At 43.7% G+C, this 26,198-nt stretch overlaps 1 protein-coding gene and 1 pseudogene across 6 annotated transcripts in view; one reads left to right on the plus strand and one right to left on the minus strand.

Moving 5' to 3' along the window:
• Hydin (HYDIN axonemal central pair apparatus protein) overlaps positions 1-26,198 on the minus strand; it is a 365,841-nt gene that overhangs the window by 278,609 nt on the left and 61,034 nt on the right. For all 6 annotated transcript variants that reach the window (XR_008215695.1, XM_052727909.1, XM_052727907.1 and 3 more), the window contains exons 6-7: positions 19,507-19,706; positions 10,852-10,976 (exon numbers count right to left, since the gene is read on the minus strand). Coding sequence is in view for 5 of the 6 variants with exons in the window: in XM_052727909.1 (XP_052583869.1) it covers positions 10,852-10,976; positions 19,507-19,706 (325 nt within the window). In the remaining variant the exon portion in view is untranslated. The remainder of the gene's footprint in view (positions 1-10,851; positions 10,977-19,506; positions 19,707-26,198) is intronic.
• On the plus strand, positions 8,929-9,471 carry LOC128103482 (ATP synthase F(0) complex subunit C2, mitochondrial-like; annotated as a pseudogene).

Genomic DNA, 26,198 nt, shown 5'->3' on the forward strand with positions numbered 1-26,198 from the left:
AAAAAATCCTTAGACAATATATCTTAAAACACTTTAAAAATTTTCATTCACCTTCTCTACTTCTGAGGCTCTAGTTTTACACATGCTGATCTTTTACTATGCCCTGTGTGGTTTTGCTTTGTTATTTTTCTCAAATACTACTGTGTTCCTTTCTGTGTCTCATTTTGAACATCTTTGATTGATCTGTATGCTGTGGGATGGTCCTTATGTATGCTGTGAATATATGTTGCTCTCATTGGTTGATAATAAAGCTGTTTTAGCCAATAGCTAGGCAGGATAAGGTTAGGCAGAAAAACCAAACTAAAGAGGGGATGAAGAAGGGCAGAGTTGGGAGAGCAGCAAGCCAGATGGAGAATGAGTTACACATACAAAAATGGGATAGAGGCAATGGCTAGGAGCCTTGGGATAGTACATGGATTAATAGAAGTGGGTTAAGTTGTAAGAGCTAGTTAGTAATAAGCCTGAGCTAACAGCCAAGCATTTATAATTTATAATTAATGTAAGCCTCTGAGTGGTTATTTGGAATTGGCTGCAGGATGGGGTGGGACAGAGAAAAGCCTCCTAAATATACACCTATATTTAGGTTCATGAATCCTATCTGTTATCTATTGTTGGCAGAGGAGATTTCAAGACAGTCTAATATTGACTCTCTCACATGGTTATTAGTAATCAATCCTATTCAGGTCTTCAATTAAAATAGCAAGTGGGGCAAAAGAAATACAAATGCACCATTTGAGGAGAAAAAGAACACCAGGAAGCTTAAAGTTGGAAGCAAGACTTGCATAGAAAAAGATGAAAAGTTTAGTAAAAGGCCTGATTAAAAAATGAAATAAAAGGAGTTGTGTCCTCAGGGCAAGACCCTTCCCAGCTAAGCCTCCAACAAGTAAAAGGAAAATGCCTATGGGATTTTTTGCTCTTAAAACAAAGATAATATTATGTTACAAAGGAAGGCTCATCCAAATATAATTTGAGGAGGGGACTCAGATTCCACCCTAAGCAAGCAGCTGAACTTGCTGCATCAGACATGTGGTTCTGGCTTTAGAGACATGAAGGATACATGTGTAAAGGATTTGTGGAATCCTCCTCTATAGGTAAGAAGAGCCACTGAGGCCAGGTGTATGGCAGGGTATTTCTGCATGGAGGCCCTGAGAAGTCATTGCATGAAGTCTGGATTGTATTGGAGACCCCAAGATGTTAGAGGTGCTAGAGCAGTGGAATATCCACCAGGGAGAGCCACATGCAGGAAATGGAAGCAGCCCAAGAGAGAGAAGTGTGTTACAATGAGGAAATCAGGGAGGTTGGAGACATCTAAAACCCTTGCCATCAGACATAGAGCTACAGGATTGGAGCTTTCCCTGCTGGGTTTCAGTCTTGCTTTGGTTCAGTATTTCATTACTATGCACCCATTCCTCTCTTCTGAAATGATAAAGGATATTTTTGTACCAATATATGCTGGAAGTATGTAATTTTTATTTTGACTACAGGGGGCTACAATTAAGAGATTGCTTTGAGCCTATTAGGGCCTGGGAGTGAAATGTGTTGCTTTGAATGAGAATAGCCCCCATAGGCCATTTGAATGCTTGGTTCCTACTTGGTAGAACCTTTGGGAAAGATTAGAAAGTGTGGTCTTGTTGGAGGAGGTATGTCACTGGGGGTGGACTTTGAAGTTTTAAAAGTCCACACTATTTCCAGTTAGTTCTCTCTCTGTGCCTCATGCTTGTGTCTCAAGATGTAAGCTCAGCATCACCCTTGCTGCCCTGCCTGATGACATGATGCTCATGGACTCGCCCTCTGAAACTGTAAGCCCCTAATAAACTCGTTCTTCTATAAATTGCCTTGGTCATGGTTTCTCATCACACCAATAGAAAAGTACCTAAGATTGGGGGGGACAAGCACTCTTCTCTTGTCCCCAAACTGTTAGAACACTTGCTTTTGATACCCATTTGCCTAGGGACAACCTTTAAAAAGGTCCCCCACACCCTAGCTATCTGAGGCACAGGATGGAGGTGGTGGCAAGCTTGTGGGGATGCAGAGGCTGTATGGCTCTAAGTTAGCACTCTCTGTGTCCTTGGACTCCCTCTTCCCACTCTGGTTCAGTTTCTGGGGTTGAGTGCTGCAGTGCAGGTTAGCCAGAATCATTTATTACGTCCCAGGAAAAATAAATTTCATGGAAGCTCTCATTACATTTTGCCAAGTTTACTACTATCAATCAAGCAAAGCCAAACACGAACAAAACTAATTTTCCAAAACTAGATGTGAAGCTAGCTGTATACCCAGCACATTCCTTACTGTGGCTTTAGAACTTGGAGACAACAGAGGACACAGATGTATGAAATAAAATAGATGAGGGAAGCCATGGTGTCTCAAGGGAACAAGCTGATGGAGAGAGTGAGTGCTTCTCATTTCTTGGTCACAGCAGAGTCAAATTTACCACTGTCATAGGCATACTGAGCAACCAAAACTCCCTGTCAGCACTCTGTGGTGGAAGCTGAAGTGGAGCAATGTGAGCTTCCCAGCTATGCGAGCTGCTGTTCTTGTCTCTGACTGAATGTCCAACAGGACACAACTAAAGCGAGGGAGGGTTTATTTATAGTTTGGGGGGGGACCCAGTGCACACGGTGGGGGTGCCATAAAGGCAGGAGTATGAAGCACTGGTCACACTGCATTTATAGTCAGGAATCAGAGAGCAGCCAGGAGGTGAGGCTGGGTTATAGAACCCAGTGACACACTTCCTAATAGTTTACAACCTTCCCCGAATACCACCACCATCTGGGGACCATGAGCCTATGAGGCCATTTTAAATTCAACCCATGACTCCAGCACATCAGTGACAGGACTAAAATTGCCATTGTGCTGCAGCAAAGGCAGTGCAGGTCTGTAAAAGGGGCTCTAGCTTAGAGCACACCAGGAACTTGGGTTCACGCTCAGGCCTTACATAGATAGTCATTCAACGTTCCTGGGTTTTGTGTACTCACTCAACTCTGAAATGAAAAGAAGTAAAAGAAATGTCCTCTCAGTCAACCAATGGTTGGTCCTTCCTGGAGAAGGAAGAATCCACATCCTTCTCCAGGGTCTAGCCCTGTAAGTGGATGGAACTAGAAAGGTGATATTGAATTAAGTAACCTAGACCCAGAAAGACAAGCACCACATGTTCATGATCATCAGAGGCTCTTAGCTCCTTCAAGATCTTTGGCTCTACTAGTCCTGGGTGGTTGGCTAGGTTTCCAATACCAGGCATCATTTCCCTCTTGTTGAGTAGGTCTTAAGTCCAATCAGAGCTCTGTTGGTTACCATCAATGTACGCACGCCACTACTTTACACTGAATGTTGTCATGTCATGCTGGTCACTGTGGTGGCTCACAGACGCCACAGCCGGGTAGGACTGTTGGTTGTTCTCCTCCTTTGGAAGCTGGCATGGTGCCTTCTGGAACCATGAAAGCTAGCCCTCAGGAAGGAGGTATTCAGGTCAGTTCCGGCTCAGGGGCTTCTGGCCCCTGCATCTGAAGTACATGATGTCTTCAGCCATCGGGACTTCTACCTCTGGGGGCTAAGCAACCGAGGGCAAAAGCAATAGTCCATAACGATTGGGGATCTCTTGGACCAACCTGATCAATAACTCAAAAGAGGACTTCTCATGCCTGGTATGGGGGTCTTGTGAGGTAGTGTTTGGCTTTTGAGGAGAGAGCATTGTCAGCCCAGATGAGACAATTTCATTTAAACTGCATATGCATATTTATTTATACACAGACCTATGTATATTGTGTTATTTAGGTAGATAACTGATAGTATGATCCCTCATGACCTTTTCAGACATCCTTACTGTTATTTTGCTCTCCTCCTATAGATATTTCCCCTCCCCCTCCTTAATCACAACCAACTGCTCACTCTATTCTTTTTCAGTATTCCTTTATTAGCTTTCACAGGTATAAAAAGAAAAATCCTTTATAGCTTTAGAAAGCAAACCAAAATAAAATATGCAAATGACTGGTAAGCTGCCCTGTGAAGAACTAACATGATTATTAGATATGTTTACGTATCTAATAATAACCCACCATCTCATTTTTGGGGGGGAAAAGCTTAACTCCCCGAGTCTGGCTCCTGGACTGAAATATCTCCCCTTCAGTAAGAGACAGAACACTCTAAAAATGCTGAGGAGGTCCACCAGCTCCACTTCCCGACTCTGCCTGCGGTTAATGTCACCTTGAAGGTGGCAGCCACCTCACCAGGCATTGATTTCTATTTCTCTGGCTCATCCACATCACCAAATGTTCAGGAAAAAATGTCTTTTTTATGTAAAATGGAGTTGTTTTGTGAATACTAATCTCCCTAGGAGCCCTCAGACTACATACAGTGTCTTAACTCTCAACTGAAAACTTCAGGACTTAAGCCGCTGAGCCACTTATGTGGCCTGCCACAGTCCCGTGCCGTTTCCACTTCTCAGTGTTACTGACATCAGTCTGAGACTTGCACACACACAGAATGTGTGCTGATCAAATCCTCTCTCCAGTCCCTTCCTCCCAGTCCCACCTTCCCCTCCCAGCTTCACGTGCTCATTTAAAAAACCCATTGAGTCCTCTTAGTGCTGTCTGTTTATACCCAGGGGTTGGGCACCCACTGGAGCATGGGTAGCCTCTCAGAGGCTGCATGCCTGAAGAAAATAGACTCCCTTCCTTGACCTCCAGCAGCCCTCATTGCCAATGGCTGCCACTCAGTTGAGGTTGGTGATTAACACAGAGACCCACAACTGGTCAGGCGGGGAATTAAAGACCGGGGAGTGCTGGGGTTTAAATGAGGATCTACGTCACACCCCTTCCCTGAGGGATCAGGGACATCCCAGGAAAGCCAGATGCAGTGGACGGCTGCAGCAGACCAGGGTTCGCCAGACATGAAGGGACACGCTTGAACATGTTGTTTTGCTTTTGCCGCAGTCTTTCTGGGTTAGAACTTAAGACAGAGCCTGGACCGGCCTGGAACTCACTATTTCCTGTGTGCCTCCCCAGTGCAGGGACTACATTGGGGGGGGGGGGGGCGCCACACACAGCTCGCTTTTGTTTTCTTCTTATGAATAATGTCTTGAGAAGTCCTATGTGTAAACTTTGCTGCTGGCGTGAGTAGATAATTAAAGGTGACAATGATTTCTGGGTAAAATCAGCTGCCTAAGCATACTGAATTTTACTATACATTAACACTGCTAGGACAAACTGGGAGGAAGGGAGAGGGGGAGGATTCTGGGTCAGGCAAATAAATGTGAGTGAGCAAACAGTAGGCATTAGCGAAGCATTCTGTCTGACCTCCTTAAGCAGCAGGGCACTGGTTCAGACTCCTGTCAGGGACAACAAAGAAGTGTAGCCGTGGTTTATGAAGAACACATGCAGGAGAAGAACACAGCTGATAAGACAAACACACTGTTAGAAACATGACTGAGCACTTCCCGCTGAGGAGAAGTCAGTTATCGTTCTTCTAGAACACTGTTTGAGGAAGCATAAAGAAAAGACACTCATCACTAGCCCATATTAAGCGTCCTTCCTGAAATCAATTCCTACTTCAAGCAGCTGCGGAGCGCTCAGCCGGATGCTTATGCAGTGACACGGGAAGACAACGATCATGACTGACTGGAAGGGCTCCATGATTCATCTGTTTAGGCAGTCATTACTGCTTTGCACTAATGTAAGGTTCTGGGCACGGATACTCTACAGTAAAGATGAGAGCACGTTCTTATCTAGCAGATGAGTCTATGTAACGGATAATGTCTTCAGTCTTCCTAAAATTATCCATTTACCACAGCTGACGGAAACACCTCAGGGCACAGACATTGTCTTTTCCAAGGCTGGTTAAGTTTCAATACACAAAATAGTCACTGTGGTCCAAACTGCCTCTCCTTTAGCACAGGAGTATCGGTGTGAGCATGGATGTCATTTCAAACACCTCTACAAAAGTAAACTGGAGTTCAGGCCCTCTGTGAGAATGGACTGCATCGCAAAGCCAACCAACGAAAGGGAAATGTTCATATAGTAATAAAAAAGGTTGGGGAGGCATCCCTGGGGCGGAAAGCATGGACTTTAGGAGTTCAGGGTCTACCTCTGAGTTCTAACTGGGCTTAGGGTGGGATATGTGACCTTTAGGAAGCCACTCAATTTCTTAGGGCTCCAGTTTCCCTTCTTAAAATCTGAACTGGATAGATTATGAGTGGTTAGATAGTGACTGGGTTAGATGGTGCCTGGGTTAGATTAGATGGTGCCTGGGTTAGATTAGATGGTGCCTGGGTTAGATTAGATGGTGACTGGGTTAGATTAGATGGTGACTGGGTTAGATTAGATGGTGACTGGGTTAGATTAGATGGTGACTGGGTTAGATTAGATGGTGACTGGGTTAGATTAGATGGTGACTGGGTTAGATTAGATGGTGACTGGGTTAGATTGTGACTGGATTAAAACGTGGCTGGTCTTCTAAGTTTTGACTCTATCATGAACAATCTAAGATGACTAATCTCAAAACCAAATAAAACTTTTCTAAATGATACTGCAACACATGAAGACTTATTTACATATAAATTATACTCCTGTATTAGATATATTTAAATACATTAATATATGTGAAAGGATGAGTTAAAGATGAAATAAGCAGAATTTTAAAATAAGGAAAACCAAACAACTAAGTATTTTATGAGCACAGAAGCATAGGTTATTCTTTTTCAAACTCCTGGCTTAAAATCTTGGATTTAGTGACTCAAAGGTAATTGTTAGGTCACCTTTTTTTCCTGATACATTGTTTTTATGGACTGACAAACAAAAATGATGTCTTACAAAGATATGGACATGGGTGGGAAAAATACATCATTAAAACTCATTTCCAAATGTCACTTGCTATTGACACCAACAGCCAGTAATGGGAAGGCTGTAGTTAAAATTCAATTAATCACTTTCCCACAGTGCACATAATAACCGTAGTCAGCAACCTCAGCCCAAATATCTCAGGAATCTCATTCAGCATAAAAGGACCAAATGGAACAATTTAATAATGAAATAAAATAATAACAATAAAAGAAAGATTTTCAGAATCAATTAAAAAATATTCACCTGGGGATTGATTCTTCTAAGTGTCAAACTTTAAATAAGAAGACACAGAAAAGTTGAAAGTAAAAGGATAAAAAGGGCATTGAATGTCCACATTAATCAAAAGGAAGCTTTTCTATTGCACAAATGTCAGACCAAGTAGACCGTAATATCAGAACTCTCACTAAGATATTTCATAATGATAAAATGGTTAACTCAACAGAAAGTTATATTAATACTACATGTGTGCATACCAAGTATTATAGTTTCAAAATGCCAAAATGAAAATTGAGAGCACAAAAATCACAATGCAAAATCCATAATTGTACTTGTGAATTTTAATAACCTTTATCATCTGCCAAAAAAGGAAAAGAAGTAGAGACATAGGCCAAATGCTATGATTATTAGTAAACTTGACCTAATTGTCATTTATGGAATGTGTAATCTTCTCAAATTGCAGGGAACATTTACCAAGCTTGAACATATTCTGGACCATAATGTTAGTCTCAACTGATTCCCAGGCCTGAGGTTATATTGAATTCATTTTCTGTCACTGGCAGAATTAAAGGAGAAATCAGAGAAGAAAAAAAATCACCAACTACAGAATTCCCAAGAATTTGACTATTATTCAATATTTTGCTAGGTAGTTTCTGGGTCCAAGAAAAATTAAAATAGAAAATTTTAAATTCTTAAGTTTTAAGGAAAATGAAACATTAATGAATATGCATTGAAGATAAATCCAGCTTTAAATGAAAGATTTTGTCTGAAATATACATATTATAAAAGAATAAATGTTAAAAGTCAGTGCTCTAAGCATTTCCCCTAAGATTGAGAACAGCCACAAGAAGAAAAGCCTGGGGAAATAATAAAGAAGAAAAATAAATAAGGTTTGAAAAATGTGAACAATAAAGAAAATTAACTAAAAGTTGGTCCTTTGAGTAAAATGTATAAAACTGATAAAGCCAAGATAGAGATCCGTAACTAAGGATAGGGGAGGAGCGCCTGTGGTCTTACCAGCATCAAAAAGACCAGGAGTGGCTTTTCTGAACAACCCTATGCTTGAAATTTGGGATTTCAAATTATATGACAAAATCCCTTGAAATTTGTTTAGGAAAAACAAGCTAATAATTAAGAATCGGCATGTCTTTTGGAAAACAAAAGTGTGACTTGAACAAAGAAATTCTCAGTCATTTAAGGAAGCAACAACACAAGTCTTTAAAAAGGGCTTTCCCAAAGAACAAAAGAAGATAATTCCTAGTAACACGCAACTCGTTTTTTGAGACCAATTTGTTTCATCAGACCAAAACCCGAGCGAGCTATTATGGAAAAGGAAAATTACAGGATATTTTTTTCTCATAAATTTGAGCATAAACTCGCCAACAAAATATTAGCAAATCTATCTATCTCAGTGATTTATCAAAATTTAAAATTTGTATTTATACCAGAAAGCAGCATTACAAATCAATCACCACATTAGAAAAATAAAGATCAGAAAATCTATGACAGTGTCAATGAAGGCATTTGACAGAGAGCCAGCGTTCACCCAAGACTGAAAGTCACAGAAGCCAAGGAGGGAGGGGAACTGTTTTAATCTCACTGAGTGTGGCCTAGTGAACAGTGTTCAAGAGCGAGATAATGAGAGTGGGGGAAACTCCTAATGAGCAAGAAAAGAAAGTGATACCTGGTCCCTCCCACACAATGAAGTCAAAGCTGGATCTTTAGCCTAAGCATAGCAGCTCAAATGTATCGCTTATAGACATAAACATGGAATATATTCATGATCACGGGGGAGACAACAGCTGAAAAGAATTATCTTAAAAGAAAAACAAGCTCTACCCTGGAGCAGCTCTCCCGCCTTCGCCCCTCCCCCCTGAAAATGTATGCCTGCTCCAAGTTCATCTCCACCGGCTCCTTGATCAGGAACCTCTCAGCTGCTGAGTCGTCCACTCTCTGCAGTGCAGTTGAACCGACCACAGACGTGCACAGATGAGGGCCCCAGCAGTTTGGCAGTCCCTTGTCCTCTGACCTCACTCATCCCTAGCTGCAGCTTCCAAACCAGCGTCACTTCTGTCACTTCTAGGGACATCAACACAGCCGCCAAGTTCATTGGGGCTGGGGCTGCTACAGTTGGGGCGGCTGGCTCTGGGGCTGGGATTGGGAGCCTCATCATTGGTTAGGCCAGGAACCCTTCTCTGAAGCAGCAGCTCATCTCCTACGCGATTCTGGGCTTTGCCCTCTCAGAGGCCATGGGGCTCTTCTGCCTAATGGTGGCCTTTCTCATCCTCTTCGCCACGTGAAGCAGCTGTCTCCACTTCCACCTCCCATAGCTTTCATGTCCTGTCTGCCCTGTGTGTTCCTTTTCCTGTACCTCCCCAGGAAGTCTGGGGAAAGTGCTTGGCTCAGGGTTTGACAGAGAGAAGACAAATAAATATTGTATTAATAAGAAAAAAAAGAAAAGAAAAACAAAATGGTAAGAGGTTTTATTAAAATTAAAAATCATTGCTCATCAAGAACTGTCACTGAAGAAATGAAAAGGCATGCTAGAGACTGGGGGAAGAGATTAATCTTACATCTATCTGATGAGTAACTGGTATGTAGAGAGTTTACTTAGATTACTTACAAATGAACAAGAAACAGAAAAAGATACAAGCAAAAGATTTAAACAAACAGAAAAGATATAGGAATAGTTATACATGAGAAGATGTCTCAGATCATAAATTAGAGAAATGAAAATTAAAACCATTCTTTGACTCCACTTTACACTCCTAGTATACCTAAAGTGAACACACTGGCACTCAGTGTTAAGAACGGGGAGCAGCTGGAACTCTCAGCCTTTGCTGGTGGACTTCATGAAAAACGACCCAGATGCTTTGGAAAGTGACATCCTTGTGTGCCATGAGAAGTGATTTTATTTATGTAGGTCAAAAGATCCCTCCTTTGTTTAAGCTTATTCAAATTAGGTCTCTCTAGCTGGTAGCTAGTGAATTACAGCTGACAGAAACCGGTAAAACACATTGCCATGCCACTGGCTGTGTGGTGGTGTGAGCTGGTCATGATGGAGCCAGGACCACTTAATCACAGGAAGTTGGGGAAAGGCTTGAATTGGCTTGCTCTGATGCAAATGTACAAAGTCAGCAACTCTGACCTGTGACCCAGATGTCATGGCCAGCTCTATTCCAGCTGTGTACTTAAAATTTCACTCTACAGTGTCATCTGCATATTTCAAAAGACAGCAGTCTACATGGCTGTAAGTTAAATATTAGCAAAACCACAATATGTAATTTCCATGATTAATTATGGGATGCAGCTGTCAAGAAAATGTTAGTGGCAACAGAAACAGTCTGAGATTTGCGTAAGATATTTAAGACAACATTTGCTTGATGCAAGGCTTAAGGCAACTAGATCTTAACAGGCTAATAGATATACACAAGAATATTTTGAACTGGGATTCACATACATTTAAAAATGTACAAATACAGCCACATATCACATGGAAAGCAATGGGGTAAACATCACCTTCAAGTTTTCATCTATATATAAATAAGCTCCACCCGTCATTGTGACTTCTGAGTGTAGGTTCCCTCTTGAGTCTCAGACTTTCAGTGTGGGGCAGCCAGTTAGGTGGGAATTCTATAAGACTTGACATCATTCCTGGTGGAAACATTCACATTTTGGCTCTTTACTTTTCTGATCTTAACTTAAGCTCATGCCACCAAAATATATCTCAGCTTCTTCATTCTTCTACGTGCCCTTCCTTACTCTGCAGAACTAAAACCGAAAGGAAAAACATGAAGCATACCGGTGTCATAAGTCACGATCAGTTTTCCTTTGTGATTGCCTACGCTCTGTGGCTCAAAGTCCACTTCCAGCTGCATGGACTCCCCCACGTTAAGAATCCCGTCCGTTGGCTCTATAGAGAAAGGCCTGCAAGACATGTGGAGACACCATCAGAACATATTTCTGACTATTGGGATGAGGAGAGGAGACATGGGCTCCAGATCTTCAGACAGCTCACATCCAGCTTCCTGGTTCAGATGTGCAGTATGATGATTTCCCCACTGACGGCAAAGAGGCCGTTTTAACGTTAAAGTAACAGTAACAGATCAGCAAGGCAAGACACCAAACAGGCACAGTCACGTTCCTATTTGTGTCCTTGCCCTTCAGATCTCCTTTTATTTGTGGGGTGTTCCTGATGGGAATAAAACGGATAAAAGCCAACGCTGCCCTCCACACTCAACGATCGCAATAATGGGTATTTGAAAAAACTTTGAAAAGTTTTCCTAGGAAAAAAAAGTCAAGTGTGGGAAGAGTTCAGAGGCGAGCGGGTCTTAATAGTGGGAAACTGTACCTGCATCCCCAAAGGAAGTGCAGGGAACTTCAAGAGATGATGCAACACCTTAGGGTCCGTAACAGCTGCTACCATCTCTAGGCCCGAGAGGTCATGAGAAAGGAGGAATCCTAGGAGAAAGCTGCCCGGTGATCAAAAAGAGGCAGACAGCCTAGGTAGCCGTGTGGTAACAATAAAACAAATAATAACGTGATGGTTAGTCTCGTTGTCAAGTGGACTGAGGTTTTAAATCACCTCGGAGATCGCTGAGGTAGACGCCTGGGTAAGTCTGTGAGATTTCCACAGAGGGCTGACTAAATGCAGGTGGCACCATCTCCTGAGCTGAGGAATAAAGAGGAGAAAAGGAAGAAAGCCAGCCAAGTGTCCACCAGCCGACAAGTGTCCTGCTCTTCCCTACCCTCTCTGCTATAATGGACTTGAGGCAAAATCTGTTCTTCCTGCTTAAGTTATTTCTGACAGGTGTTTTGTGATAACTTCATGAAAAGTAACTGACAAAGATCACGATTCCCTCACCTCCCCCTCTGTCTGATTGCTTATCCCAGACTCCCTCCCATTGGCTGAATCCCACCCGAAGCCAAAAGGCCTGAACCATACCATAGCGGTCAGCTTCCTGCGCATACACAGGTGGAAGAAGGAAGGAAATACAGGTAGAAGGTGAACAGGGCAAGTTCTGCATCTTGAGAATAGAACTGGAGATTCAGATGTCATGAGGCACGAGGGTAGATTTGAGCAGTGCGAGACAGTTTCACTTAATAGCCCTGGAATGGAATAGTAAGCAGGACCTGATTATGAAGCACCTTGAACAACTCATGGAGCTCTTCCTTCTAAACAGGAAATCCAGCCCATTTAATTATTTTCATGGTCCATTTCACATCTTTAAATTGCTAGTTTTTCAAAGTAATGTGTTGGGCAATGCAGCTGGCAGGCTAAGCTGTTTCTGAGTACTTACTTCTTCTATAACAGCATTTAGAATCATCATCCCTTAAATCTGCCCATAGATAATGAACACAGTTTCAGAGAACCTAAGCTTTCTGCCGTGAGGGTACAGGGCGGATACAAGGGTCCTGTGAGGTGGTACCTGAGATTACTCACGAGGACCTCTGTGGCCTCCAGTGATAACGATGCCTGCTCACTTCCTCTGCTGCCCCGTCCGGATCTCTTCTCCCATTCCCTGGTCTTCTTTCTTCCTTTCTCTCTCCTTTCCTGGTAGTCATGAAACCAGCTCTCCAGTGACCCCTTGGCACCACTTTAGGGTAACCTGGAGCTGTTGGCCTTTAAACTGACCTCTGGAGATAACCAAATGGCTGCGCCATGACCTTGGACAAGTTATTTAAAATCCGCTTCCTCATCTATAAAATGGGTCCAGACAGCACTGCCTCAGAAGTTAGCGTGGAGTAAAGGGATGGAGTGTCTGGGATAATGGCTGGCACACAGGAGTACTGTATGACACGAGTGTTTATTGTTATTTTATCTTCACCAGCTTTCCAGCAATGCTGGAGGAGGAACCTAAAGACACACTCGGCTGCTCAGTTAATTCCGAGCATCTATCTCCGCCCCTTTGCCTTAGCTCAGCTCTGGGGAGACTGTAACACACCCACATGTGTCACAACTTACTAGTCTCCTGCTCCAACACCAGCCCTGGGCCTTGTGACCCATGTGATCAAGTTCAAACCCTCCGAACTCAAAGTCACACACAATCTGGTCCCATGCAGGTTTTACATCCCGATTAAACACATTCACATGTGTCTAACCCCCTACACGTCTGTCACTCTCCTAGTCAGTTGGGGTGGGGTAGGTGGAGGCTTTGGTCTTTTCACCCACAAAGTCCCCCAAGGTCTGCACCTGCTGTGACCAAACAGACTGTGCCTCCTGCAGAGCCAGTCTATGACCGTCAGGATCCTGTCAGAAAATACACAGCTTTCCGTCATGTGATACTCCTGTGACTATCACTGATCACAGCTCAGGTTCAAAGTCACGGCTTACATAGAATGCTACATGTGTGGAGCACCTGTTGTTCTGCATGTGGAGTACTGCTCCTAGAAATTCCAGTTTCCTCCTTTCCTCTGAAGGGTTCTTAGCTATTGAGAGGAGCAGCCATGGGAGTTAATTCTGGTGCAAAGTAAACTGCAGGAAGGCTCAGGCACGCACTCTATCCTGGGGCTGTTCTACACACACCAAACTTCTAAATCATTCAAAATGCCTTGGGAAAGTAGGTGACACATTTGACTTTTAAATGTGACGAAACAGGCGTCCTCAAAGAGCGAGCAATTTGCCTAAAGTTGTCCAACTAAGGCAGAAATAGAGACGGGAGTGAGATCTGCCTCCAGGCTGTGTACTCTCTGCCCACCCCAAGCCTCTTGTGCCTCTGGGAGTCCTGTGTGTACACTGACGTTCGAGTCTTTGCCACCCACAGCACCTTTTAACCACAGGACCATACAGAGAGGTGGTTGGATGAAATTACAGTAAAATCGAGGGCCTTCCTTGCCCATGCTAGACTAGTACTCTGCCACTGAGCCGCACCCCTAGCCCACAGTCAAATCCTAAAGGCCAATAAAACATTTACCATCTTGCATTAATTTTTATAATGTCTTGGAATAGAAAAGGAGTAAACTTTCGGTAGTCAAAGAATCCTTCCTTAATGGAAGATGGTGAGTCTTCCAAGCCCCCAAGGTCCTTCCCTCCCTTCTGGCTCAGCAAGACTCTGACCCCAGAGGACGGGGCCCCATTTTCTGGCTTAGAGAATAGTATGACAATGACTTCTATCTTTACCTCGCCACTTGATGCTATCTTTCTAATACCGCACTTCCATTTTCCTTTCAAATACATCTTGGTAGCAAAAGAACATTTTGAAATGAATTGGATGTTATTCTATCGCAGAACCTCAGCTAATTTTCTACAGAGAAGGTGACGCCAGTGTCACATCTCTAGGACCTGCAGGAGCCCAAGTTCTATAGAGAGGTAATGGATACTTTGCCCACATGCTAATTGCTAGTTTTAGCTTAGACTAAACTTCTTCAGTGGTGAGAAGAGTCACCTGGGATCATTCTCGCCTCTTGGAGCTGCCCAAGCTCTCTCAATACATCAGACGCTAATTGGGTAGAGTGCATTCGGCACTGGTGCTTAATCACAGCCTGTAATTTGATTTTGCACTTCATTTTACCAGAGGCCTTCAGGCTGAACTGCCTGCAAAATATCAAGTGTCAGAAAACACTCTTACAAAGAAGTGAAGAGTAGCGATCCTCCAGGGTCCAAGGCGGGTTCTGTCTATTAAATTGTTTGGTTTTGATATGACACCCTCATTAATATCAAATTCTTAATTATGGAAAGAACTTGGTCTTCTGAAAAATCATGAGTCTGGTCTTGGTATATTAAATAGTGAATATCACATTAGTGCCTTTTCTCCCCATTGTCTCTCTGATATTTCACTTCCAACTTGAACCTTCAGGTCTTTAAGTTGCTTCTCAATCCTCTATCATCCACTTCCCAATATTAATCCCACTTTAACAGTCAGCGTTATTGTGTGACCTGCTGGAGTTCTAGGTCAAATTTGTAATAAAGTTGAACGGCAATTGTTTATGTTCTCTGTATATTTTATAGCACATTGCAGCTCCCTGCATTAGTGCTGAAACCATTACGTGCATTTTATAGTCCTTGGAACATGTATTTTTAGTTTAAGTTATTGTGGAGGTTTACAATAGTTGCTTTGCCTCTGTGATATATTGTTGGTTAGGAATCCTATAAACATTTATTGAGCACTTATTTATTCTAGACATTTGCTAGATGCTGAGCACATACAGATGAAAGAATTAGATACAATTCTTGCATTTGAGAAGCCCACATTCTAATGAGGGCCACAGATACATGAGGAAATTTTTCTTCTTATCATTTATATAAACCAAACTATCTTATAAATTGATTAAATTATTGTTTAAATGAGAACAAAAGCAAGATCTGTTTTTAACAGAACTTCCCATGAGCTATTGCTTCCATTGTACTGAGCTAAAAGTGTTCAGACCAAGAGATGAGGCCTTTGACTTCACCTCTCCAATTGTCACCATTTCTACCGCTACTGCGCCATTTGGGAATTGTGTCGACAGAAGCACTCTGTCTGGAGGACAGGTCCACCTGGTGGTTTTTAGAAAGGGTACCTATTAGGGGATCTCTGCAGAGATTCTGATCCACAGATCCAACAACACATTACAAATCCAACCACGTCCTTCTCACTGCAAACGACAAAAGCCGAATGTAGCCAATCCAGGAAAGGGGCTGCTGGAGGGATTTGGTGCAGTTCACTGCACAGGCAACGTAGTTAGAAATCAAAACTTCTGTGGATAGGCATGAAGGTACACTTTCCTAAAGAATGTGAAGAGGGCCGGGCAGTGGTGGCACACGCCTTAAATCCCAGCACTCAGGAGGCAGAGCCAGGTGGATCTCTGTGAGTTTGAGGCCAGCCTGGGCTACCAAGTGAGTTCCAGGAAAGGTGCAAAGCTACACAGAGAAACCCTGTCTCGAAAAACCAAAAAAAAAAAAAAAAAAAGAAGAAGAGGAAAACAATGGAATTTGCAAAGTGGGGATTTGAGAGACTTGACTACACAAAAGGTGGGCAAAATGAGAAACCTGCCTTAAAGCAGTGAGGGATGGTTAACAGCAGTTAGACATTCCCATCCTTAGACTGGGAGCAAAAGGAAGGAGCAGTGACGTGTTCTCAGATCCCAGGGGCCAGGAGAAGCTGGAACCACGGCAGGCCAGTCTGACGGCAGCTGGGACCACAGTGAAGACAGGGCTCAGCTGAAGATGGGGAGGGAGGAGGAACACCCTGGCTCCCTTCTTCCTGTCCTCTAGGCTTCTTCTGGTGACCCATGGTCAGACACAGTGGAATCTAATGACCCAAGAGGCGAGGAAGGTCATTGCCTGGCTGGTGACGAAAGTCACAGAGGAAAACAGTACACAGCCTCAGAGTAGTCTGTGTGTGCTAGCACAGCTTCCGTGCCAACTTCCTGAGGGAGCTGATAGAAGCTCACTTCCCTCCTCCTGCCTTCAGTTGTACGGTGGGAATGCTGGAACAGGGCCTCTAATGCGAGGATTCCCAGCCGCCCCTGAGTTTACTCTGCATTTAAACTCAGAATTACTATGTTAGGAAAATATGGTAATTTGTTCATAGATAAATGGTTACATGGACAGAAATGTTTTAGGTATCTTTCAGCAATGTTACACCGTTGAATGTGGGTCTGTTTGTTTGCTTGCTTGGCATTTACATGTAAGAAATTAACAGGTAAAAAGATGTAAGAATCAGACAACCGATCCAAGAGGATATTCTGTCTGTGCTTGTTTTTTTTCATATTAGGTGACTTCTCTTTTACATTCAAAAATATCAATATAGTAAGTTTTAAATTACATACGTGTGTGTGTGTGCAGGAATTTATATGCACCATAAGTATGCAGGGGTCCGCAGAGACCAGAAGAGGGTGTCCAATCCCTTAGAAATGGAGTTAGAGGTGGGTGTGACCCTGTAGAAGTAAACACTAATCCCTCTGGAGAGATGCATCCTTTCGAGCAGGGAGAGGATTCCTGAGAACTCTAGAGAAAGCCCTTCTAAAAATGAACTCACCAACTGTAAGTCATGGGAAAGCATCTGATCTCCTGCCTCACTGGATCGTCCACCTTGTCTCTGGGTGGTTGTTCTCTTGAAGGCCCTACTGCTAACCACCATTTAAGACTTAGTTTAAATTGTGTGGATGTGTGTGTTGAGGAGGGATGGTACGTTCACATAAGTACAGTGTCCACAGAGACGAGAAGAGGGATCTGCAGTTACAGATGATCTGCCCGAAGTGGGCCCTGGGGACGGAAACTGGGTCCCCTGCAAGAGCAGTGCACACTTAACCCTGGTGCCCGCCATCTTTGCAGCCCTCGACCGCCATTCATACGCCCATAACAAATGGTACCTCTTAATCTTTAAAAGGTGTATTTATTTATTATTCCTAGGGTACACATGTGTGCATGTATGTCCTGATAGTCATGTGGAGGCCAGAGGACAACTATGTAGAGTGGACTTTCTCCATCCACATTTAGATAATTTCCAGGGAATGAACACGGGTCACCAGTCTTACATGGCAAGTGCTTTTAGAAAGTCCCTGGAGGGCAGAGTCAGCCTCACTTTGCGTTACTCCCCAGAGCCCTCCACGTGGAAGAAACTCAATACATTTTCAGATTAAAATCAACCTCCAGCACGTTACCCTCTCTCACGTAGTTTCCTCATCTTCAAGGCCAGTAGGAGCAGGCTGAGTTCTTACATACATCACGCGGAACTCTGTTCCATTTTTCTAGAATTCTGGTGGTTACACTGGGACCATCCAGTGAACCTAAGTTGATCTGTCCCAGTTCTTTTTATTTGTTTGTTTCAAGACAGGGTCTCTCTACATAGCCCTGGCTGTCCCAGCCTGGCCTCAAACTCACAGAGATCTGCCTGCCTCTGCCTCCCTAGTGATGGGATGGGATTAAAGGCATGTGCCACCACACATGACCTGATCTCTCCCCCCAACCCCATTTAATTATTTATTTATTTATCTATTTATTTATTTTTGATTTTCAAGTTTATCTGTGTAACAGCTCTGGTTGTCCTGGAATTCATTCTGTAGACCAGGCTGGCCTCCCGAACTCACAGAGATCCACCTGCCTCTGCCTCCCGAGTGCTGGGATTATAGGCGTGCGCCACCGCCGCCCGGCTGCTCTGTCCCATTTTAAGGTCAGCTGACTAGCAGCCTTATCTGCACCTGTGAACTCAGTCCCTCTCACCATGTAACATTACAGTCACAGGTTCTGAGTACTGTTAGAACATGGGCTTGGACCTTTAAGCCCGACCCCATAGCCTGAATCAGGCCACACCTCCCTGAAGCTCTCTCTGGGACAAGAGTTAAGAAGCGGATTGTTCTGTGACTTGACAGTTTTCAGTATATGATACCCGGCTTTTCTATGCTCCCTGTAATATATGCTATGCTGAACTAAGTCACATACTGTAAAACTTCCTGCAACCCCTAAAAGGTTATCAAAGGTTACCTTTCCTTTGTTTGGGGGTTGGTACAGACTCTTCAGGAAGACCGCTTGGGGATTTGGTCCAGGGATAAAGGCTGCGTTCTGAGGAGGCTTCTCTAGCTTCCCCAGCCATCCATCTCATGGTAATGTGCTCTCCCTCCTTCCCTTCCTCCCTTCCTCCCTCCCTCTTTCTCTGTCTCTCCTACCACCTCCTTCCAGGCTTTAAAGAGAAGCCTTGGCTCCATCATGTTTAGACCTCTGTGAATTGTATGGCTTCCACCTAATATTCTGCCTTCCATCTTGAGGTCCCTTCACTGCGATAAAACTCATCCCTGAAGGGCATCTATGTGTCCACTTTCCTGTGCAAGTGTTGCAGCTTCACTTACTACTTTTAACAGAAATTAGGATATGAATATTGGGGGAGCTAGTATTCTTTCACCACCCTGGTATTAGCTCACTTCAATTAAAAACAAAAGGACAAATATTCGTTACACAGTGCTTGCTATATTCCAGCAGTTCTAGTTTGTTAATTAATTTTTTTCCTCAGTAAAAACTCTATAAAGTGGCAACATCCCCCCATTTCCCAGATGAAAAAAACTGAGGACCATGAGTCAAGGAATACAGGCAACCCTGTAGAAGATGAAAAACTAAGGAGTGTGTTCTCCTCACAGGCCTCCAGAAAGGATAATAGTCTGCTGATACCCACTGTGATGTGAGATTATCAACTTATATTGCTTGAAGTCACTAAATTTATGATAATCTGGTGTATCATCAACACCAAACGAACCCAGCCAATTTCCCGAATTCTTGGTCAAAAAGTCTATGTTTTACTTATAAATTCCCATGGGTCATCGTCTGTATTAAAGAAGGTAAAATGTGGTAAGAAATGGATGGTAAACCTGAAATGTTTGATCCCTTCAGGATAAAGAGACAACCTGATCTACATCAATGAGGTCTCCCGGCTTTGCGGCTGAGGTTGTAAAAGCAACGCCACCCCCAATGCTATTCTAGCAACTTACTCGTGCCAACCAGAATTAGCTGTAACCAACCAAAGGCAAGAGCTGCGGGAATGTATACCTGCGAGTTTTGAGGTGGAACACGGAATCTTTGTTGCCAATGTTTCGGACCAGCAGAACCTTCTGGGTGCTGTATTTCACAGGAGAAGTGGAAAAATTCAGCTCGTCAGGAAAGTCCAGGATGGCTCGCGCACCTCTAGCTTTGACAGGCACGATAAACTTCTCTCTTTCAGTAATACAGGTCAACATGTGTGCGTAATCCTGCCAGGGAAGGGTACAATCATTATCTGTGGGAACCCCAACATGGTCAAGACCACTGTAAAAGGAAAAATAGGGGTCGCACCGCGCAAAACAACTCAGTGTATTCCTCTACAAACTTCTCGGGAGAAGTAGAGAGATGCTTTCACTGACATTCTTCTTGCTGAGAGGGGGCGGGCAGGTCAAGTGTCAAAACGTATAAACCAATAGAGAAGCTTGGAGTGCGTGTTTCTCAGATGGTGGGAGGTGAGGTGGAGATGACGAAAGACAAGGCACCATGTTCTTTAGTTCAAAAGATTGCTACCAGTCCATCATGTCTCCCCTCTACAAGAGGTGTCCAAAGTTCTGGCATTTTTAGACACTGTGGTCTAAAAATGTGTTGAGGTGCATTCATAGTGTTGGAGAATATGGTCTTCTGGGCAAAACAGCTACCATATTCACTGGATCAGCAGCACCATCAGGCTTGTTGATTCTTGATGTATCATAGAAGGAGGGGCTGAAGAGAGTCACTGGACCTCACCTGAGATTCCAGCTGCTCCTCCCAGACATTCTGCCCTAATAGCATGTGGCCTGTGGCCTGGGAGGTCTCTCAGAAGGACTAGAGTATCTAGGCTAAGTAAGATTAACGGAAAGGGAAGCCATCAGCCATGCTGGACAAAAATTTTCCAGTACAGCTGTGTGGGGACTACCTATGCTCCTGTAGGCAACCAATCCCGAAAAACTCACTGGTTCCTCAGGCTATCTGTGGTGGAATTGTATTTTGATTTGTTGTTGGGATCTTATATGGATGGGATCAACCTTGTTTATGTCTCCCCGGGGAAGGACTTCCCCCTATGAGGGCCATTGGCTACAGTTTGAACACACTGGTATCTAGACCCTACTTATTTTTCCACCTCATGTGTTTGGATTGATGATACTGATGAATGGTCTCCTCACACTCATATTCTTTGCAATATGACTTTGCACCCCTGCATCAGGAGTGAAGGGTATGGATTCAGCTCTTGCTCTGAACAATATAAAGTAGCATGCACTGTGTTAGTTTTAAGCTGAAGCTTTCAGAAGGTTTGGTATTTCTAGTCTTGCTCTTGAGACCCTGCCACTGTCATGTGACAAGTCTGGTCTAGCCTACTGCAGGATGAGAGCCTATAGATATCCCACCCAAGGACAAACCAAACTAGCCTCAGGCAGTGGGTCCACAGATATGTGAGAGAGCTCATCTATGGTGAGCAGAGATGCTGCCTGGTGTAGAAGGTTGCCTGGTCAAGATCGGAAGAACAGCCCTGCTGAATCACGGTGTTGTGAACAATGCTTACTCTTTCAGCCGCTACATTTTGGAGTGCGTTGCTGTTACCCAGAAACAGCTAACCGATACACAGCCCGATCTGGATGTCTTTTCTTGTGCAAAGTCATTTGACCAGTTTAAAAAAAAATGCTCAAACCCTAGACATTTCTCTTTCTCAGTGTTGAGTCTAAATACAACAGGAATACTGAATAAAATCATTCTTTGTCATCTCATTAAATAGAAATAGAACTCTCACCAGCACCACAACAAAGAAAAAGTTAAATAAACCTTTAGTGATAAGCAAGTTAAGTATAAGAGGAAAACAGGAATGGCCCCCTCCAGAGCTGGCCAGGAGCTCAGCTTTTGTCAACATCAAAAGCATGTGTTATCTAACCCGAGTCTGGTTTTTCCTCATCTTCGGCTTTTGCATTATGCTGGTGTGTTTTAGCTGCTAGGCAGTCTTGATAAATGGAAAGTTGTTGGATTTTAAATGCCTTAGAGCAATCACACAGTAAATGGTACTCTGTGTAGAAGTGAACGGCCTGAGGACATGTGGAAGTAGTACCAATCTTCTAATCTAAAGAATACTGTGCCATGACATTCATCATCCCCCCACCCCACCTCATCTCCCGACCACCTGAGAAACATGAACTCCAAGCTTCTCTACCGGCGTATAGGTTTTGACACTTGACCAGCCTTCCTTGCCTCAGCAAAAAGAGTGTCAGTGACAGAAACTCGCTACTTGTCCTGAGAGGTTTGTAGAGGAATACACTGAGTTGTTTTGTACAATGCCTGCCATAATCCCTATCTTTCCTTTTACAGGGTCTGTAAAAGGACCTTTTTGGTTTTATTCTTGTTTTCCTTTTCAACAAGTCTCTGGGCTTTGGGGACAGAGTGGGGATGGGAATATCTAGCATACAGATTGACACAGATCAGCTGTGTACTGGACTTCATGAAACCACAGGCCAGGGAGGAAGCCATGGGATCCCCATTAGTCCAGTCATTCTGCTGAGGTTGTAAGTGGGCAGGTGCCTGGCAGAGTACCGACTAGGAAACAGACATGAGGATGGACAAGAAATGAACATATGAATAATGCCTACGGAATATACAATGCAATCCACTCTATAAATGTATTAATAAACATAAAGGCACAATAACCAGCTTATAAACCTGTGGTTCTCTCTGCACCCTCCAACTTCCAACCCCACCCAGCTTCCCAGCTGGCATCTCTCTGGATGGAAACACATCATGTCCCACACCAAACCCCCTGATAAATGCTACGGCGTACAACACTACATAAAATTCCCTGCCAATGGGCGGGAGCAAGAGTTGAGAGCAGGAGTTGAGACCCAATCCACTCTTCTTAGACTTGACTGAATCAGCCCAGACTGTGGACTTTTTCTTAGTACCCACAAAGACTCCACAAAGCCAGCCGAGGTCCTGCTTCTGACCAGTCCACCCAACCCAGTTCTAGTACATCCTCTCAGGTTCGATGCTGATGTCTCTGTCATTTAAGTGACCTTCAACTGACTAGCACATCCTAGATTCCCCTGCATTATTTTCTTTGTACTCTTGTAGCACCTACCTACCTTCAAGAGATATCCTGAGTGTAACTGCTTCCTGCCACCCTGATCCTAGGCCAATGAGACCCCCTTCATTCAAAGTCCATTTTCATCCAAGGGCCAGAGAGATCCAGTTAAGGTAGACATCAGCTCTGTTAGTGCCTCTGTTCAAAGTCACCCTGGCTGAGGACTCCACAGCGAGCCTCCGTCCTTTCCCAGCCACACCTCCTCCTGTCCTGCTCACTCCACGCCTACTCAGAGCCTTCCCACGCAATGTTTGCACCATTCACACCTCGCATCCCACTGGTTACTCCAGGTGCTTCTTCCTGCGTCTCATTAGGACCCGTACAGCTGTCCATTCACTCACAGAGACCTTACTGTCTACTCCATCTAAGATTCGCTCTTCCACATCACTGACTTCTAGGCATCAAACACTACATCACAGCCCAGACTTAGCAAACAGTCAATGAATATTTGTTGAATTAAGGGCAATCAGGTAATAAAACATTGGATAGTGGTGAATGAAAAATAAGTAAATATATAAAGTGATTAAAAGAATACTTGGGAGGGGGCACCAGGAAGGGCCTCCACAAAGAGGAAGCATGTCAGCCAGAGTGACCAGAGTGAGAGATGAAGCTCTGTGACTAGACCACTCTGTGGGGGAAGCATGACTCACAGCCTGAGGCTAGAGGGAAAAAAATGAGGAGGAGGGGTAGAAAGGAGAGGTGGGGGCAGGGTAGGTCACAGAGTGTCTTTTAAGCCAGTGGCAGGACCTGAGGATGGCAGGAAGCATTAACAGTGTGGACAGCTGATCCCTCACACAGCCAATTTATAGCTTTAAAAAAAAAAAAACCACTGGTAATCACATGGGCAGCAGACTGTAAGGGGACTTAAGAAGAGAAAGACAGGCCAGCTAGGAGGTCACCACAGTAGTGCCAGGCAAGAGATGATACTGATCTGAACTGTGAGCTAATGTGTTCACTTAGCATAGTGTCTGGCGAGGAGGAAGTTCTCAATCAGTATGGCCTGTCACGATTAATCTCACATATTAATACAGTGCTGGGTGAAAGCCATTTGGTGAAGAGTCAATGTGTGCTTACTTGTGTTGTTGAGGTGATAATAATGGCACCACTAAAAATGATACAAGGACTAGGACATGTGGTTGATATACTGTGCACCCCAATAAACTTATCTGGGGGTCAGAGAACAGAACAGCCACAATATTAAACATAGAGGTTTAGGCAGTGGTGGCACACGCCTTTAATCCTAGCATTCCGGAGGTAGAGATCCATCTGGAACTCTGTGATTTCAAACCCACACTGGTAAACAGCCAGGCGTAGTGACACATGCCTTTAATCCCAGGAAGTGATGGTGGGAAGCAGAAAGGTATAGAAGGTGTGGGGACCAGGAACTAGAGGTTTTTTGTGTTTGTTAAGCTTTTAGGCTTTTAGCAGCAGTTCAGCTGAGATTCATTCCGGATGAGGACTCAGAGGCTTCAGTCTGAGGAAACAAGATCAGCTGAGGAATTGGCAAGGTGAGGTTGGATGTGGCCTGTTCCGTTTCTCCAATCTTTGAGCATTCACCCCAATATCTGGCTCCAGGTTTGTTTTTATTAATAAGACCTTTTAAGATTCGTGTTATGAGGACAAGGAACGTTCAGAGCACGGTGAGGCCTTTGAGTATCGTCAGTAGCTGTAGCAGTTTGAGAAATGTCTCCCATCATGTCAGGCATGTGAACAATCGGTCCCAAGTTGGTGGTGTTATTTATGCTTAGAAGGTGTGGTTTTGCCAGAAGAAATTCATCACTGGGGGGGGGGGGGGGCTTTGAGATCTCACAGCCTCACCCTACTCCCAGTTTGCTTTCTCTGCTTCATGCTTGCTGTTTAAGATGCAGGCTCTCAGCTTTCTGCTCCAGTGGCCATGCCGGTCTGCTGCCATGCCTCCCTGGTGGTGATTGTAATGGACTCTTATCCCTCTGGAACAATAATCCCAAATAAACCTTCATTCTTCTTTGTGGTATTTTATCATAATAGAAAAGTAACTAAGACAGATGCTGCTGTGGGAAGGAGCCAGTTAGTCTTAAATAACCAAGCAAGTCTCCTGGAGGAAGTGACCTTTGATGGAGATCTGGACCACAAAAGGAGCTAATCAGGAGAGATCCAGGGACAGAGCGTTCCTGGCAAGGGGGACCAAGAACATAAAGTCTTCAGGTAGGTGTATGCAATAAAAATTAATGAACAGTACTCTCAAAATGTATTAAAGTTAATTTGTTGGGCTCTTAGGCTTGCAATTGATTTTGCTTTTCAGATGGCAATGCCAAGCTTGGGAATGATGACATCCAGACATAAGGAAGTACAAATTATACCGAACTATCTGGTCTTAGGAAACTCCTTAAAATTCAATTCACACAACTGTTTAGTCGGATGACAGCGGACTCTTAAAGAGGTAAGTATTGCTTTCACTTTTCCTAGGTACTCAAACCCAGCCAGCAAAGGCTTTGTTGGGAATTATAAACTAGAAAGCAGTTAGAAGAGTATTAATTAAGGCTTTGAGGGGGTGCTGCAGAGCAAGGCTCAGAGACAATCCTGGGGTGTTTTGTTTTTAGCTCTAGATGTGTCTTATTGTCTTGCTTTGTAAGGGGCTGAAGGCAGCTAGAGACAGCTGAGGAGGCTGACTGACATAGTATCAAGGTTGTTTTGGAATCTTCTCAAATTCCCAAATGAAGTTAGACCCTGAGTCATAATTTTTTTTCTTAATGGATTCCCACATCCAGAAAGGAACATAAAGAGAATTTTAAAGCATACTCCAATCTCCAAAGTTAGATATAATATAATATAATATAATATGACTATATTAAGTTATGTAACACCCCACCATACACGGCTTTGTTGGTTTAGGATGAACTCAGACATGATGACCCAGGAAGCTAAGCAATTGCTGCAGCTGATGGAATCTCTTCCTGAAATGCAAAGCAATAAGGTCACCATTCAAAGGCAGAGTATGTGTTCCAGTTCTTTCCCTTCTACTATGGGACTCAGTCACGAATCACTCCACTGAAAGGCTACCCCAATAACAGTGCTCCCCAGATAGCCTTCTTGCTGGCCTCCCCCACTTCAGACCTTAAAAACAGCAGAAAAATACTAGCAGAGAAGATTTGACTCTCTGGGAGTAAAAAGAATTAATCTTGATTTTTACACTAGTCCCTTGATAGAAGGCAAACAGGGCCATAAATTTCTTTGAAGACTTGGCAGAGGGAAATGGTGCCTTCTACTCCAATAAACGACTGTATGTTAAGGGCAAGGCCAATGTGGTTAAATCCTTACCTCCTCTTTCTGCCTTCTTTTCACTCCAAAGTGTGTTGTGGGAAATGGCAATAGAGTGAAACCAGAGCTGATTAGGAATTAGTGAAATCCCCTTGGTACCCCGGATAACCTTCCGAATCCTTGACCAGTGACAAGTATTTGCTAGATGGTTGCTCCTCAACCTCAGATTCACCCTCAGAAGGAATTCTTTAAGAACTAGAATTTGAGGGTTGGAGAGATGGCTCAGCAGTTAAGAGCACTGGTTACTCTTCCACAGGATCCAGATTCAATGCCCAGCACTCACATGACAGCTCACAACTGTCTGTAACTCAAGTTCCAGTGGATCTGA

The sequence above is a fragment of the Peromyscus californicus genome, unplaced genomic scaffold, assembly GCF_007827085.1.
Source record: "Peromyscus californicus insignis strain IS unplaced genomic scaffold, ASM782708v3 Scaffold_8__1_contigs__length_139910024, whole genome shotgun sequence".
Lineage (NCBI taxonomy): Eukaryota > Metazoa > Chordata > Mammalia > Rodentia > Cricetidae > Peromyscus > Peromyscus californicus.